Source organism: Mizuhopecten yessoensis, unplaced genomic scaffold (assembly GCF_002113885.1).
Source record: "Mizuhopecten yessoensis strain PY_sf001 unplaced genomic scaffold, ASM211388v2 scaffold10275, whole genome shotgun sequence".
Taxonomy (NCBI): Eukaryota; Metazoa; Mollusca; class Bivalvia; order Pectinida; family Pectinidae; genus Mizuhopecten; species Mizuhopecten yessoensis.
The window spans coordinates 3,309,898-3,325,644 of NW_018408465.1; the positions used below are offsets into that span (position 1 = coordinate 3,309,898).

General features: G+C 35.6%; 1 protein-coding gene across 3 annotated transcripts in view; it reads left to right on the plus strand.

Annotated features, from left to right (window-relative positions):
* Positions 1–15,747, plus strand: part of LOC110459901 — an 82,807-nt gene that overhangs the window by 34,739 nt on the left and 32,321 nt on the right. Inside the window, exon 1 of one of the 3 annotated variants that reach the window (XM_021512380.1) lies at positions 10,524–11,893. The exons of the other annotated variants lie outside the window; for them this stretch is intronic. Coding sequence (XP_021368055.1) covers positions 11,741–11,893 — 153 coding nt within the window. The 5' untranslated portion in view covers positions 10,524–11,740. Of the gene's footprint in view, positions 1–10,523; positions 11,894–15,747 lie in introns of those variants that run through there. 3 annotated transcript variants of the gene reach the window in all.

Sequence of the window (15,747 nt, forward strand, 5' to 3'; positions counted from 1 at the left end):
TGTTGTTGTCTTTCCCTTTGTTTTGGCATGCCCTCTGTTCCTGTTGTTGTCTTTCCTTTTGTTTTGGCATGCCCTCTGTTCCTGTTGTTGTCTTTCCTTTTGTTTTGGCATGCCCTCTGTTCCTGTTGTTGTCGTTCCTTTTGTTTTGTTTTCCCTTCTGTTCCTGTTGTTTTCTTTCCCTTTGTTTTGGTGTCTCATCGTTTTTTTTACTTTGGTTTCTCTCTGTTCATGTTGTTGTCTTTCCTTTTGTTTTGTTGTCTTCTGAGTGTCTGGTGTTATGGACTGTTCTGATCCTGTCCTTATCTGTTGACACTACTGGGTTCTGTATGAATTGTATTGTATACATTGATGTCAGGGACACTATTGTCCATACATTCTTCAATTGCTTTAGCATAATTAGCCAAGGAATGTGGCGGCTCCACACGACTTTTCACTATTCAATCATGTGATGACTAGCACTCGGCTGAGATAAAAACTGCTGAAAAATAAACGATAGTTCCATACGAATGTCATAAAAATTTCTATATCTCTGGTCCTATTTCAGTTTCATGAAAACAGACGATGTCTATTTAGTATTTATGAATATTTGCTGTTTTATTCAACACGTTTTCCTACGTTGGATCAACTTCAAATATTGACAAAATGAAGCACAATAAAAACATATTCCAGTTTGTTTGTCATTTTTCTAGTCCGGGGATTTTGTTTTGGATAATAATGCTATAAGGTTACGTAAACAACGCAGGTACCGCGCTGTGGTAACGCAGGTACCGCTGTGGTAAGTCTGTTCAGGTAAGTCATAAATAGGACTAAAAATAACTATTTATAACTTGAGCCAAGTCGGTACATGTGTTAGAACAATTAAATACCTATACAAGTAGACAAGAGGGGAAACTAAGCTTGACAGAATTACGCATGATTACATTATAATAATGGCGGATACATTGCCGGTCGACATGGTCTGAGACTATTAGCGGTCAACAAGGTACGAGAACAAAGCTTATCTGTGTGGATTATTAACATACCTGCCTTAATGTTCTTATGTGTAATTCTCAGTACTTAATGATGCAATCATTTACCTATGTCTGTCATTGTTTTGAAAATATCAACACAGAAAAAGAAACAAAATTATTTTAGGTGCGTACTTGAACTGTATTGAACGAGTCTCTTTAAAATCATATGCTAAAAAAACACTAACATCAGCTCTTTAATACTGTGTTAGCTATAACAGGTAGCATACCTTTACCTGCCAGAGAAACAGATGACTGTATCGTATTTTAACATATTATATTATTTGATCTTTGTTAACTATTTAAGCTTTTTCATTTCCTAATCACAGTCGCTCGCAAAGTTTAGTCAGGCTTAATGGTAACTAGTAAATTATATATAGTATATATAAATATACTTAGTATATATCGACCACACGTTTTAAAGTCATTATGCTATTATTTTAAGGTGAAATCGTCAAATAGAGTTTTCCTGTTTTTGATGATGTGTTTACACACCTTTTTACAGTTTTTCACAGTTGAAATGATAAATATAGTTTTTACAGCAAAATGTTATTCTGAATCGAAACTTATACTGATAAATGTACATGTCGTCCATCTGAACCCATGGATTGAGTCTACTGTCAGAAAAACATATTTAGTTTTTAATTTTATTTATGATTTCCATTAAGTGTATGTGTACAAACATAAAATGACGTTAAACATTTCTTTTACAATCATACCATCATTTTTAGGTCACCTGAGCTTTAGCTCAAGTGACCTATTGCTATCCGTTTTCGTCCGTCGTCGTCCGTCGTCCGTTAACATTTTACATTTCAAACTTAAAGTCAAGTTCTGCTGGGCCGATTGAACTGAAAGTTGGTAGGAATGATCGCCTCATGGTCCTGACAAAGTGTTGTTATTTTTCGGGTCGATCAGAAATCCAATATGGCCGCCACGGCCGCCATTTTGAAAACCTATTTCAAACTTAAAGTCAAGTTCTGCTGGACCGATTGAACTGAAAGTTGGTAGGAATGATCGCCTCATGGTCCTGACAAAGTGTTGTTATTTTTCGGGTCGATCAGAAATCCAATATGGCCGCCACGGCCGCCATTTTGAAAACCTATTTCAAACTTAAAGTCAAGTTCTGCTGGTCAGATTGAACTGAAAGCTGGTAGGAATGATCGACTCATGGTCCTGACAAAGTGTCGTTATTTTTCAGGTCGATCAGAAATCCAATATGGCCACCATGGCCCTATTTTGTAAATACCTATTTCAAACTTAAAAACAAGTTCTAATAGGCCCATCTCACTTAAAATTGGTCTAGGAATGATCAGCTCATGGTCCTGACAAAGTTAAGTTAACATTATACTTAACTATTTTTTACTCAAATTGGTACATATTTCAACAACAAAAATAAATACCGTAGGACTCAGGTGACCGTTAAGGCCCATAGGCCTCTTGTTATTTAGAATTTTTCTATCACAGCAACATCTTATTACCATATTTACACTATATCGCAATAGTTGAATTATATCAGCACAGTAACATGCTTTTACCATAGTTACACTTTATTATCACAATTACCATAGTTACACTTTATTATCACAATTACCATAGTTGCACTTTATTATCACAATTACCATGGTTACACTTTATTATCACCATAGTTACATTTTGTCAACATAGTTACAGTATAAACCACAATTACACTTTATCAGCATAGTTACACTATATTATCACAATTACCATAGTTACACTTTATTATCACAATTACCATAGTTACACTTTATTAACACCATAGTTACATTTTGTCAACGTAGTTACATTATATAACCATTGTTACACTTTATCAGCATTGTTACACTATAGCATCACAATTACCATAGTTACATTACATCACCTTAGTTACACCATATTATAATAGTTACATTATATCACCACAGTTACAATCCATTGTCATTATGCCATTATAGATCCAAAGTAACATTTTGTCAGCATATTTACAGTATATCAACACAATTATTTTACATAAGCACAGTTATGGTATATCAGCAGCACACTTATATTACATCAGCAAGGTTATATTACATCAGCACAGTTATAGTACATCAGCACATTTATATTACATCAGCACAGTTATATTACATCAGCACGGTTATATTACATCAACACAGTTATAGTATATCAGCACAGTTATAGTACATCAGCACAGTTATATTACATCAGCACGGTTATATTACATCAACACAGTTATAGTATATCAGCACAGTTACAGTACATCAGCACAGTTATATTCCATCAGCACGGTTATATTACATCAGCACAGTTATATTACATCAGCCCGGTTATATTACATCAGCACAGTTATAGTATATCAGCACAGTTATAGTATATCAGCACGGTTATAGTACATCAGCACAGTTATATTACATCAGCACAGTTATAGTATATCAGCACAGTTATATTACATCAGCACGGTTATATTACATCAGAACAGTTATAGTATATCAGCACGGCTATAGTATATCAGCACAGTTATAGTATATAAGCACAGTTATATTACATCAGTACGGTTATATTACATCAGCACGGATATATTACATCAGCACAGTTATAATACATCAGCACAGTTATAGTATATCAGCAAAGTTATATTACATCAGCACAGTTATAGTACATCAGCACAGTTATAGTACATCAGCACAGTTATAGTATATCAGCACGGTTATAGTATATCAGCACAGTTATATTACATCAGCACACTTATATTACATCAGCAAGGTTATATTACATCAGCACAGTTATAGTACATCAGCACAGTTATATTACATCAGCACAGTTATATTACATCAGCACGGTTATATTACATCAGCACAGTTATATTACATCAGCTTAGTTACACTATATCACCACAGTTACACACACAAATATCTTCGATTTCACGACTGTTTTATATATTGGCACGCAAAGCTTATATTTCAAATTCTGATGAAAGATTATTTTTTCTCGTTAAGGTATTAACTTCACAAGAGTCTCACAGTCATTGTGTTCAAGCAGAGGTCTGTTGTTCAAGTCAACATTTATTTTGTAGACATAGTGGCCAACGTTTATTCATTAAACAATCTATCAACACAGTAGACAAACACTGGAGAGGTGTAGTGTTGTTAGTCCTTTACAGATGAATGTCAAGGTCACTTTCATTCATGATCTTGACAGGAAGCCATTTAATGAATTTTTTTCCCAAAAATTAATTTAATCTCGTTGAACACGAGGTGTCATAAAAGGTAGGAAAGGTAAACTATAAACACGTAATGAATGGAAACGCTATTTGATCGAGTTTTTCACTCTGAGTGGGTAGATTTAATTTGTGCATCTCAATCTACCCTCGAATACCTGTCGACTTGTGAGCGCTCTATTTGTAAGGTTTCTGTTTATGTTATATAAAATGTTAAAAGGGATAATTTATTTAGAAATTGCAAACCCAGCGGGAGAGATTAAAGGGACTAGACTATTTAATCCTATATATCGAATATTAATGTGCAGATTTGGATTCATAAATAAATATATCTAAAAATTCTGTCGAGCAAACTCTCGTGAGGGAAATATAGAAATAGGAAAATTCAGTATGTGAAAGAAGGTCAACAAAATGAGGTATTCATCACGCTCTGTCATAATAATAAACACACATGAGAGAAAATAATCAATCTCTCCTGTGTGATGTAGACAGAAAAATATCAACCCATGGGGTAAGACTTTTTAAGCTTAGCACACGACAGGCGTGAAAGATTATATTATTCTTAAATATAACAATTAACTGGATAAATGCGCTCTGCCCTTAAAATATAAGTTTTAGTGTAAGAGTAAAGAAAGGGTTTATAAGATACAAAATAACCTGTGGATAATCTATTGCTCTAGATTAGGAAATCAAATATTGGAACTAAGACAAATTTATCAAACTTTCAAATCCACCTTCTTTTTTGTCAAGATCAGAGCAAAATACATTTAGACACTAACAATCATGACAATAATAAACACACATGAGAGAAAATAATCGATCTCTCCTGTGTGATGTAGAGAGAAAAATATCAACCCATGGGGTAAGATTTTTTAAGCTTAGCACACGACAGGCGTGAAAGATTATATTAGTCTTAAATATAACAATTAACTGGATAAATGCGCTCTGTCCTTAGAAATGAAGACCAATTTCTTGACCTTTTTTCAAATAATCTCTATTTACAGTGTATGGCATTTGACTGAATATATATGTCCTGTTCTATTTCTGTACATCCTGTTCTGATACTGTACAAAAGGCCAACGATGTATATACTCTCAGGTGAGTTGTATGCTGCTTTATTGTACATCAGAGGTCTGGTAAAGAAAAAAAAATTGAGCTTGCATAACTGAAAACAGAATTTCATTATTCACTACATTGCTCCGAACAATTTGCGTTTCAAAGACTGTTTTATTTTTAGATTATTATTAAAAGGTATTTATCACTCGGCGTTCAATGTTTGTCCCACTATAATACTTCCAGTACAATGCACGTCAAATCTACACACTTTGCTGGTGAATTAGAATCACTATACAACAGGACATTGGTAGGTATGTACATAAAACTTAAGTATAATGTTAATAAAGTCGAACCGTCGGTGACGTAAACATATTGGACTCAAACTTTTGTTAGTGGAAAGTGAAATAAAATCCTATCCATTATGTGTTTATTTGAATATGCTTAGAGTTCCTTTAAAGGACAAACATACTGGGTTTTTAACAGAAATGAATAAAAACCACTTGTATTTCAATAAATATGTAATTATGCACATATTTAAATGTTGAGAACAAACTTCAAAAACATGTAAATACACGTGCATATATCCATAAACTTACATTTTAAATCTAAATGCCAGGTACATGTTGTTATACCAGTAATATTACATGATGTCGTGTTGGCTTACTAGTAATATAAATATAACTTATTTATCGTCCTCTTGTGGATAGCCACGCCTGCAATGTTCGGTGGTCATAACAATTTTATGCACAAATGACATAACCGAAGGAAAACGAAAAGGGAAGCAACCTCTGTTAATATCTCTACCGACAGAATTTAGAAAAGCAACCGGTTGACAATTGTAAACAATGAACTATGACCATAGTCATGACAGAGTGTCATACATAACATGTTCGATATTAGCCTCAGAAGATTATATTTTTTTTGCAGAACTTTAAAAACCAGGTAATTAAAATATACCAGTAGACACTTTTCGTGTGGTTTGAATAATCGTGTGTGGCTCTTAAACTAATGGAATATAGCATTGATTTATCGCTATGATCTACACATGACGTGTATGTGTGAATTGCTGATACTATGGTGTATTGTGAAATAAAAAAATTGTAATTAGTGAAGAAAAAAACCCCTTAAACTCAACAAAATCAGGTCATATACTTCTTTATCGGCAAAATCTAGCTTAAACTGGCGACGGAAAATATATTAACGACACAGAACTCTTTTTAAACGAATGATTACTCCATCCGAATTCAATTTCGATATGTATAATTTGCATGTTTTTTTAATTTTACATTGTATATGAAATGTTTCCTTTCGAAATATAAACTGCTTTCCACAGAGAAGACTACATGCCGCGCTGCTTCACTAGAAGCTATTTGCCCAGACAGGTCTTTGAATTCACGTTTTATTCGTATATAAAATGATGGTATATAGAGTATTTGAGCAATATCATAATAAAACAGTGTGTTCAAATATCAAAAATCTCTCTCTAAAGGGAACACACGGCATCTTTCAGCACTCTCCAAAAACGTATGATATGTACTATACGTATACGGATCTGTCAGCATGACCGGTTCACTGTGTTAGACACGTCCTAGCTCTTAAAAACGAACTCTTCAGAATGTTTGAACGGGTAGAAAACAACGTTATACGCTTCACTGAACTTGATCAAAAATGCCGATCGTGGTGACTACCCAACTCGATTCATACGAAATATCACCAAACGGTTTTATTAAACGACGGATTAAAAGTATGCTATAAATTTAGGGTTTAAATATTACTTAATTAACAGTGAAAATCCATTTCATTCTCGACTGGATTTGAATTCAGAAGTCTTTAAAGGTATAAATTTATTAGACCGACGTTCCGCCTTCATACCGTGCCAGTGTTGACATAGCACACACTTTTACTTTGGTAGTGCATATCCAACTGAATTCGTCTCGGGAAGCTAGTGTTACAAAGGTCTTACTGTCACCTGATGGTGGGATACATATTTAGAACCAAGTAAAATAATGTTTAGAAACTACCGACTTCATTGAGGTATTATTATGTAAGCATTTCATGTACTATGATTCAGAACAAAGGCAGGGTCGTTTTAACATCATTCCGGGTTAAAAAAGCGTTTCCATGTGTCACATTTGATACATTGGTCTATCAATGTGTCGAAAGTTAACGAAATGTGAGACTAGGAGCGGTTTATGTAAAGAGTGCACGTCGGTTTTCGGCCTATACATCGATAGAACAATTAATTATCTTATCCTATCCGTTTAATATAATTCTTAATTTAGAAAGGAAACATTTTATTACCAAAAAATGTGTCATTTTCATTCACAACAAAATTAATTGTTTTTATGAATGGCGCAATGATTTTTGGTTGATCAATCACATGCTGTGTTTTAAATCACCTGCGCACGTGCTATGACGTGCCAATCTAGTTTATGTGCATGTACTCTCAAGTAATGACGCTAATTAGGCCATGTGTAGATCTTCGCTAGTCTACAGGAATAATTCAATGTCATCTGTTCTAAAATAGAGTATAATGCTTGAATTTCCAATTTCAAAACGTGATTGCAGACGATTATTCGTGTGTTTCAGATGACTACTTTTTGGGGAAAATGTAGTACATGTACTTTATATATGACGTCATCAAAATATGTTCTCACTTTTTCGGTCTATCACTTGATAGACTGTACACACAATCTAATTAAAAAGCGTATCACAAACAATACCGGTATTAAATAATTACCCGATATACTTACTTCCCTGATGCTATTTCAGCTGTATTCTGTTTCTTTGTTGCGTTTGTCGTCATATTATGTACTTTACTAATTATCTAAATTGATCGCGAGGCAGCGATGCTATGACGTCTTGAAGCACATCAGTATGTGGAATAAAATAATTGTGTTTTGTACATAATGTATTGCTACATCATAGGTAACGTTAGAATGCTTATACTGACATGGAAATATTGTTTCAAGAGGACGAAATATAGGTTAAATCACGTTAACCGTATTACACAATTAGGTGAATAAGTATATAATTATGGCATCAATTGGCAGTATTATGTACTGAACTTCAAGTCAAATTCCAATAAAGAATTGTGGTATCACTATCGTCTCTCCGCTTTTTCTGCAACTCTGTGTTTCTACGCAAATCGATCTTGCTAATGCTACTAATGAGCATCGGATCTCAAGATATTTCACTGCCGTCTAAAATAGTCCATGTTTCTGAACCGTAGCTTCTATACCAAAGATAGATGCTTCAACAAGATTCTCGAATCTACCTTCGGTATATTGAACAGCTGACATCCTTCCTGGCACAATTTGGTTGTTAAACGAATTACCTAATTGTTTCCCCTCATTCCGACATAGATCTACCACCGAAATAGATGGTGACGGATAGAGCTATCTCCCCTATGATCAGATGACCATATTAATTTTAGTGTATGGCCTTGGGTTTGGGTAGCTTCTGTCACATGCAGAAGTCGAGTGGCTTGGGAAACTAAAGAACATCAATATTTGATAGATCGTGTATGGCATTGAAGTCAGCACGACAACTTAGTAGTCAGAAGAGGTTAACAACCCGTCGGAACACGGTGTTTCGGAAGCTGTTCTGCTTAGATGGCGGAGGCCTATACAACTGTATTTATTGTAAGACAATCTAAATTGTATATCGTCAGCGCTGACATAGATATTCAGCTCGAATTATGTACAGACATCATATACGATTTAAATATGTAAATACACTATTAATTTGTTTCGCACTTAAACAATTCTTAAACAAGACAGTCATATCTAGCTCGCTACCACATCTACATCGTAGTACTCGATCATCAACGTGTTTATCTCACCAAAAACAAACACGGGACCCAAATTAAACACACGAGCTACCGAATTTATTGACATGATATTTTTGTCTGAGTTCAAAAACCCCACCAGGGATGTTGGACGCCAAACATTTTTTTTTAATTTATTCAATTTACTGCAATTATGAAGCAAATGTTTCAAACTTCTATAAATCACCCTCGTATGCTCTGATGGAAGGTCGCTGAGGGTCTTAATGTGGGAGGAAACCAGAGTACCCACGGGGTCGTGTAAGCTGTAAAAGTTTAGAGATAAAAAATTCAAATGCATAACAAATCAACTTAAAGAAGGCAGTGATTAGTTTTAATGACCTGTCCTCATCTGGTGTAGCATTTAATGGTTTTATTGCCATTATCTGCAATACCCTTTTCCAAAACGATAATCATGTTTGCTTTTAGTTTTGCCTTATTTTCATTTCATTCATAAACAGCGCGTGATAGACATTATTTTAATTTGTGACAACCGAGATAAAATATCGCGAGGAGGACTCGGAAATCTTATTAATATGTGGCTTTGCAAAACCGCCACCGAACACAGGGGAATCGGTAGGCGGGGTTGAACACACTAATGGTGAGGTAGGTTATATATGATATATTATTATATATAATGGAACCATACAGCGATGGATTATCCCTCCCTTATGTACATACCATAATTACATATCGCTCCTCAGCGATTTAATTGCTTTTCGATTAGTATATCTGGATTTCTACTTTACCGGACTGTATTCATGAGTTAACACAAACACGGGTAATAGAAGAATGGTAACCAATAACAAACAGCACAAGTGACGAATTCAATAGAACCATTGTAGTAGTTAGTCCACTGGTATAATAGATATATGTTGTATTTGTGAAACGTCATCCGGACACCTTTGTATATTATTGTTTGTACTACACATACAGTTCCATACAGCTTTGAATTAAACACAGATTACCATTATTTACCTGTGACATTTGGGGACATTATATTTGATGACATATCTAAGAAATTACTTTTCTCTATTTTACTATCGTCGATTTCAACAGCTGTCTGTTTTGATATTATTAAGGATTATAGAAAGCTGTTCAACCATCAAGCGATAATGGCCTTACGTCGTTAAAACACGTGAGTAGTAGTCTACCCAAACAAAAAACCACGGGATCACGAATTTCCATCCCGCATTATACCTTCGTATGCTATTTAAAGTTTAAAAAGCAAAATTGAAAGGTTTGACCTCCGTGTTAAGGTGTTAGCCGTGTGATCGTACGTAATGAATGCTGGTGAATACACAGAAACAACACTTGTATGGTCCCTTGAAAACCTATTTCGTTATCAACAGATACCACCGCGTGTCACACGAAACCTATATACGTATCTCCTCCAAATCAGCCCGGGTAATTCCACTTGAACTTTCCTCGACCAGGATTAAACCAACGAACGTTTGGATAAAAGTATTCCCCGTCAAGTACATATGTACATTCTCATTGAGTTTAAACGACGGAATGTACTTAGAGTTAAATATTGACATATATGATTTCCCGGACGATTCTCACTTTCTATACCTTGGAGAGCACGTTATGACGTTGTAAGAAAGCATTGTACATAGGGACCCTGGTCTGTCTGCCTGTGTTGATAACAACGGTCCTACTGTTCACACCGGGATACTGCTGGAACCCGTCTCTTCCACCAGGGGCGCTCACCTCTCACTTTCTTCGGGCGGAAGGTTGTTAATCCAATAGTTCACGTTATAGCTTTAAGTGCGAACACATTCTGTAGGTTTTATGGTGGTTTTTGTCGCCGGGGTTGTGGAGTAATTGAAAAACGGCATTGACGCGTCAGTTTGGGAAAAGTGCTTGTGTTTGACGTGTGGATTCAGGAAACTGCTCACCTTCTCAGTGTTTCAGTTTGGCGATGTTAATATTGTTAAGGTTTCTCTGCTTCAAGTTTGACAAGTTTCATCTTCTTCTGCTGCAAAGTAACGATGACAACCGTCTGCCGAAGAAATGCCTGTTCGTAAAGATTCTCCATTGAAATAAATCTCCAGACAGAAAACGACCCTCGTCAACAACTTCACCGCCGATAAAATGGTTTACTAGGATGTTTTAGAATAAAATTGTTCCTCTGGAAATAACATATCAAGCAGAAGGAAACTATTTCATTTACAATTCTTGGATTAAAAGAAACGATGCAAACAAATGCCATTTTATGTATTTACATGTCTTGCATAAAAATAACCGAGCGTACAAATATAATTTCAAATATTTTCATTTGAAATCGAACACTGTCAATCAGACTATTGTGATAAAGCATATGGAAGTTTTTTGCAATCCTCGTCGAAAACGGGGACACGTTATTCGGTAATAAATAAAATATTTGGGATCGATGATTGGAATACACAACACCGGTGCTTTATAACACATTGCACCAATACATGAAAGACTCTGTATCAATAACGGTGGGAACACAATTCTAGCTGCTGTAATTTCAACGTGAGAACAGATAGTGATAACTGTACGTAGAGGTTTGTTCGGACTATTAAATGAGGTCTTATTGCGGTGGACAGTTATTTGTCTGACGATGCCAGAATGACCCTATCAGTCTAACACTAATCACTCGGGACAACAATGCCCGCTTTGGTGCTCGGCATCATGAGAGAGGACAGACGCAAGCATCCCTATCCTCGCTACCTTAGAAAACGAAACAACCCCTCCCGTCTGGAAAAAATCCCTGGAGTCGACTTGTCGGAAACCAACGCCCGGGTGTTACACTTAATACAAGTAAGTACTGAGGAGAGGATGGCGTGTTAGTCCGCCACCAGGACAACCGGACTATGTGGTATTAGGGGTATGACCTGTTGACAGGTACACATCCGTCTTCATTGATTTTACGTATTCTGAAGATGTTTGTACCCAAACGATAAGAGTAGGATTAAAAAGTCGTCTACCATAGTAGTAAAATCACAATAGTCTTTTTTATTATATGTGTTGCTAAGGAGGCTGCTACAAATAACAGGTTTTAAAATGTTGATATCTATATTAAGAGGGTATTCTAAATTGCATTTAATATATTTTCATTGAAATAAAATGTAATTCATGTACTTCTGGCATTTTGATTAGATTATAAGGCACTCGTGACATATGGTGTTTTACTCTCAACCTTTAATGATATACCAACCGTGTTGCATCATAATACTACTGTAACTAGTCTCTCTCTGTCAACATGGCAATAACACTTCGCGATTTTACGATTGAGAAAAAAATATGCAGTTATTGACAATGTATTCTCTGGAGTGAATGTGGAAATAACAAGCTCATTTGATAAAAAGTCATTAGTATGTACATTTATATGCAGCCCTGTATGTAGCTGTATGGTTTGTGTATGACCATCCATGTTACTGAATAATCTGTATGCGGCCCTCTATATAGCTTATATAAAATCTTTGTATCTATATAGGACTATCCATGTGACTATTGTCTGAATGACTTGTCTTGACAGTGACGAGTTTAAAGTTACGTCACAGTCAGTCATACTTCCAGCACTTTACAGTAGATATCATGACCGTTACCACATGTGGTGCCGGACGCGTTTAACCTTGGTCCTTTATATAGAATATAAGTTTCGCTGTCGTCCTATAAATGACAAACAAACTATAGAAAATAAATGAGTAATTCGTGACGAGGCCGTTTTAGTTAGGTAATAGTCGCCTGACAGGTTATATGAACACTTTCACAAAAATAACTTTCCTTAATGTCAAACCGTTAGCTACCACTTAGATTGTAAGAAGTGATAGGTTGAATTCTGAAGATGTTTTGTACAAGTGAAAATGTTGTCGATAAAAATCCTAAAACGAGGCATAGGGTAAAATTCTATTAGCGGTATGACAGATTTTTGATAGCCATTCTGAGCCTGATGTTTCACAGCAGATATTGGCAATTTATTTTACATCTGTCATCTGCTAATGTATTCACCTGTCAGACATTTACATGTCTAAACATATGGGGTCACAATTGCCAAGCAACTTATAAAGGTTAACTTGAATTGGCGACGTTCCTCATTTTCGTTATGTCAAGAATGACAGGCGACGTTCAAACCTACCATTTTGTATGGCATTCTTGACCATTAAAGAATAATTGAAAGTAATACGGTTTCTTCTTCTTGCTTCTGAATGGAGTGGGTACAAAACATGTAAGATAACCTGATACAAAAGAACGCTACACAATTTGCTGCAAATGTGTGTACACAATTTGTAGAAAATGTTGATACAAATTGTGCTACGATATTGAATTACAATAATGTAGGAAACTCGCTATTCTTAATTTATTTTTGAGATTAAAGTATTGTGAAGACTAAAATGGATAACTTGTGATGTAATTAGCGTACAACACATTCTGGTAAATTGTGATATAACTGGGGATCAACACATTCCGGTATCTAGTAAGGAAATCGACAGGTCCACCGCTATAACAAACTATATTTCGGCCTAGTACTCCTCATAATGAACTTTTATGGTAAAGGGACACCGTATTACTTCGGTCGTTAAACCTATCTCGTTACGATACTGTGTTTACGAGACGTATTGACAGATCTAAGACCGAGGTGGACTTATTGTATGTATACGATGATTGACTTGGGAGGGTGGACTTAATTGTATGTATACGATGATTGACTTTGGAGAGAACTCTCATATTTCGGGTTGTCCTACGTTAAAGGTCGTACTATTGTCACTGGAAATAAACTATAAATTTGTCTTATAATAAAAGGACAATGTGTTTAAAGGGAAGGTACTCAGGTTGGCAACCCTTGTGGTGTGAACATATAGCGGTTAGGTTTACATGTACTTTTTTTTTCCTGTACTTAAACAATGAACTTCGTTGGCGAATACAGAAAAATGCTTGAAAAGTGTTCAGACAACAATAACGTCAGCCCTATATCAACAACGTATTGGAACAGAAATCAATCCCTGGTACAGGAATTGAGACTAAATGCTTCTGATTTTACCCTGCAGGTAGGGCGTAAGAATTGTACCTGCTGCCCCCAATTGCATGATCGTAAGAGGCGACTAAATTTGGGACCTTATCTCTTCTCTCCTTTCTAAATAACTTTCTTCTTCCTAATGTCTCCCTTGACAATGCCTCACTTTTGGCCATTTGTTGAGCGTTCGCCCCTGTGAGGAAGGCTTTGGGTTCTGTCCCCTGGCCGAGACATACCAAAGTCTTTAAAAATGGTAGTTTATACTCCTGCTTAACGCAATTATTATGATGGGCATACTAACTTTATATAAATAATAATAATTAATAATAAATCGAGGTTCTTGCATACTGTTTTATCACAACCTAGTTTGTAGGTCGTGTCAAAGCGGTTCAAAAAAAGTATTATCCGTGGTTAAAGGGCCTTTGCAACCAGTCAATATCTTTCTCAATTCCATGGGGAGCATACAGCCGGTGATGCCATTTCAGCGCTCACAGCTAGCATTCAACAACGTACTCATTTACAGCTGAGTAGACTGGAACATGCAGAGTAAGGTTCTTGCTCAAAGATAAAACACAGTGCCATGACGTGACTCGAATCCGCAACCCTTCAGTCACGAGCCCGGTGTCCTTCTCCTAGACTACCGTGCCTCCTAGTACATTCACGCATTTTCCTGTCATATAAACTTACGGAAAAAGTACATTGCTATGTCAAAATCAAGGACAGTCAAGGAGTGGTTTTCTTTATGAGCAAGGAATGACACGTATAAACGTTATAGGTCCTTGTGTTACTGATTGGGTTATGACGACACATGTAAGCGCTAAAACTGTATGGGTAGGGGCATCATATTTGTTTGTGTTCTGGGTGAGGGTGGGGGTGGGGGAACTCAAGCAGAGTATAAATGCTAACGACAACAAATGATAGTTTTAAATTACTATGAGTTACCTCCATTTATCAGAGTTCATATAATTGTAAATGATATAATTAGATACTCCTAACTCTTTAGCCTGAGTGACATAATAAAAGTTCATATATTCCTAACTTCTCACCTGTACTGAGATACTCAGACTTCATATACTTCTAAAAGTCTCACCTGTAATTAGATAATCCTTTATACGAGTAAAGGCAGACGAGTTAAATAGTATCACCTGCAGCCCTGTGGCAATAGTAAATTGATAAAATAAACTTTAAATTTCCATCAGTTTTTAAATCCTGCCTTAAGATAGGCTCGGTGGCTTGATTAGTAGTTATAAAGTGTACGATAGTAGTCCGCTTGTCACTACAAACATCAAGAAAGGATTTCTATCCGTGTCTAAAATTCTTATCATAAGATCATGTATATATACAGTGAATATTCTAACCATCTAGCAGTGTATAATTTACACTCTGTTTCGTCCTTATCTACTTCCTTTTTGTGTTCCATTTTTGAATAAATGAATTTAATTTCTTCAAATGCTACATTATACGAATACCGGTTTATTATGTTTAGACCAAATGATATTTGCATGGAAATATATTTATATCCAGTCTTAATAAACGTTTTAAGTAAGACGTTTTCGCTGTCTGTCAGATATATTTTTAACTTTTATTAAGAAGTTGTAGTTTTCTACATTGTATATACCGGTTTCTGCTAACATTATTAATTGCAATAACACTCATCCAT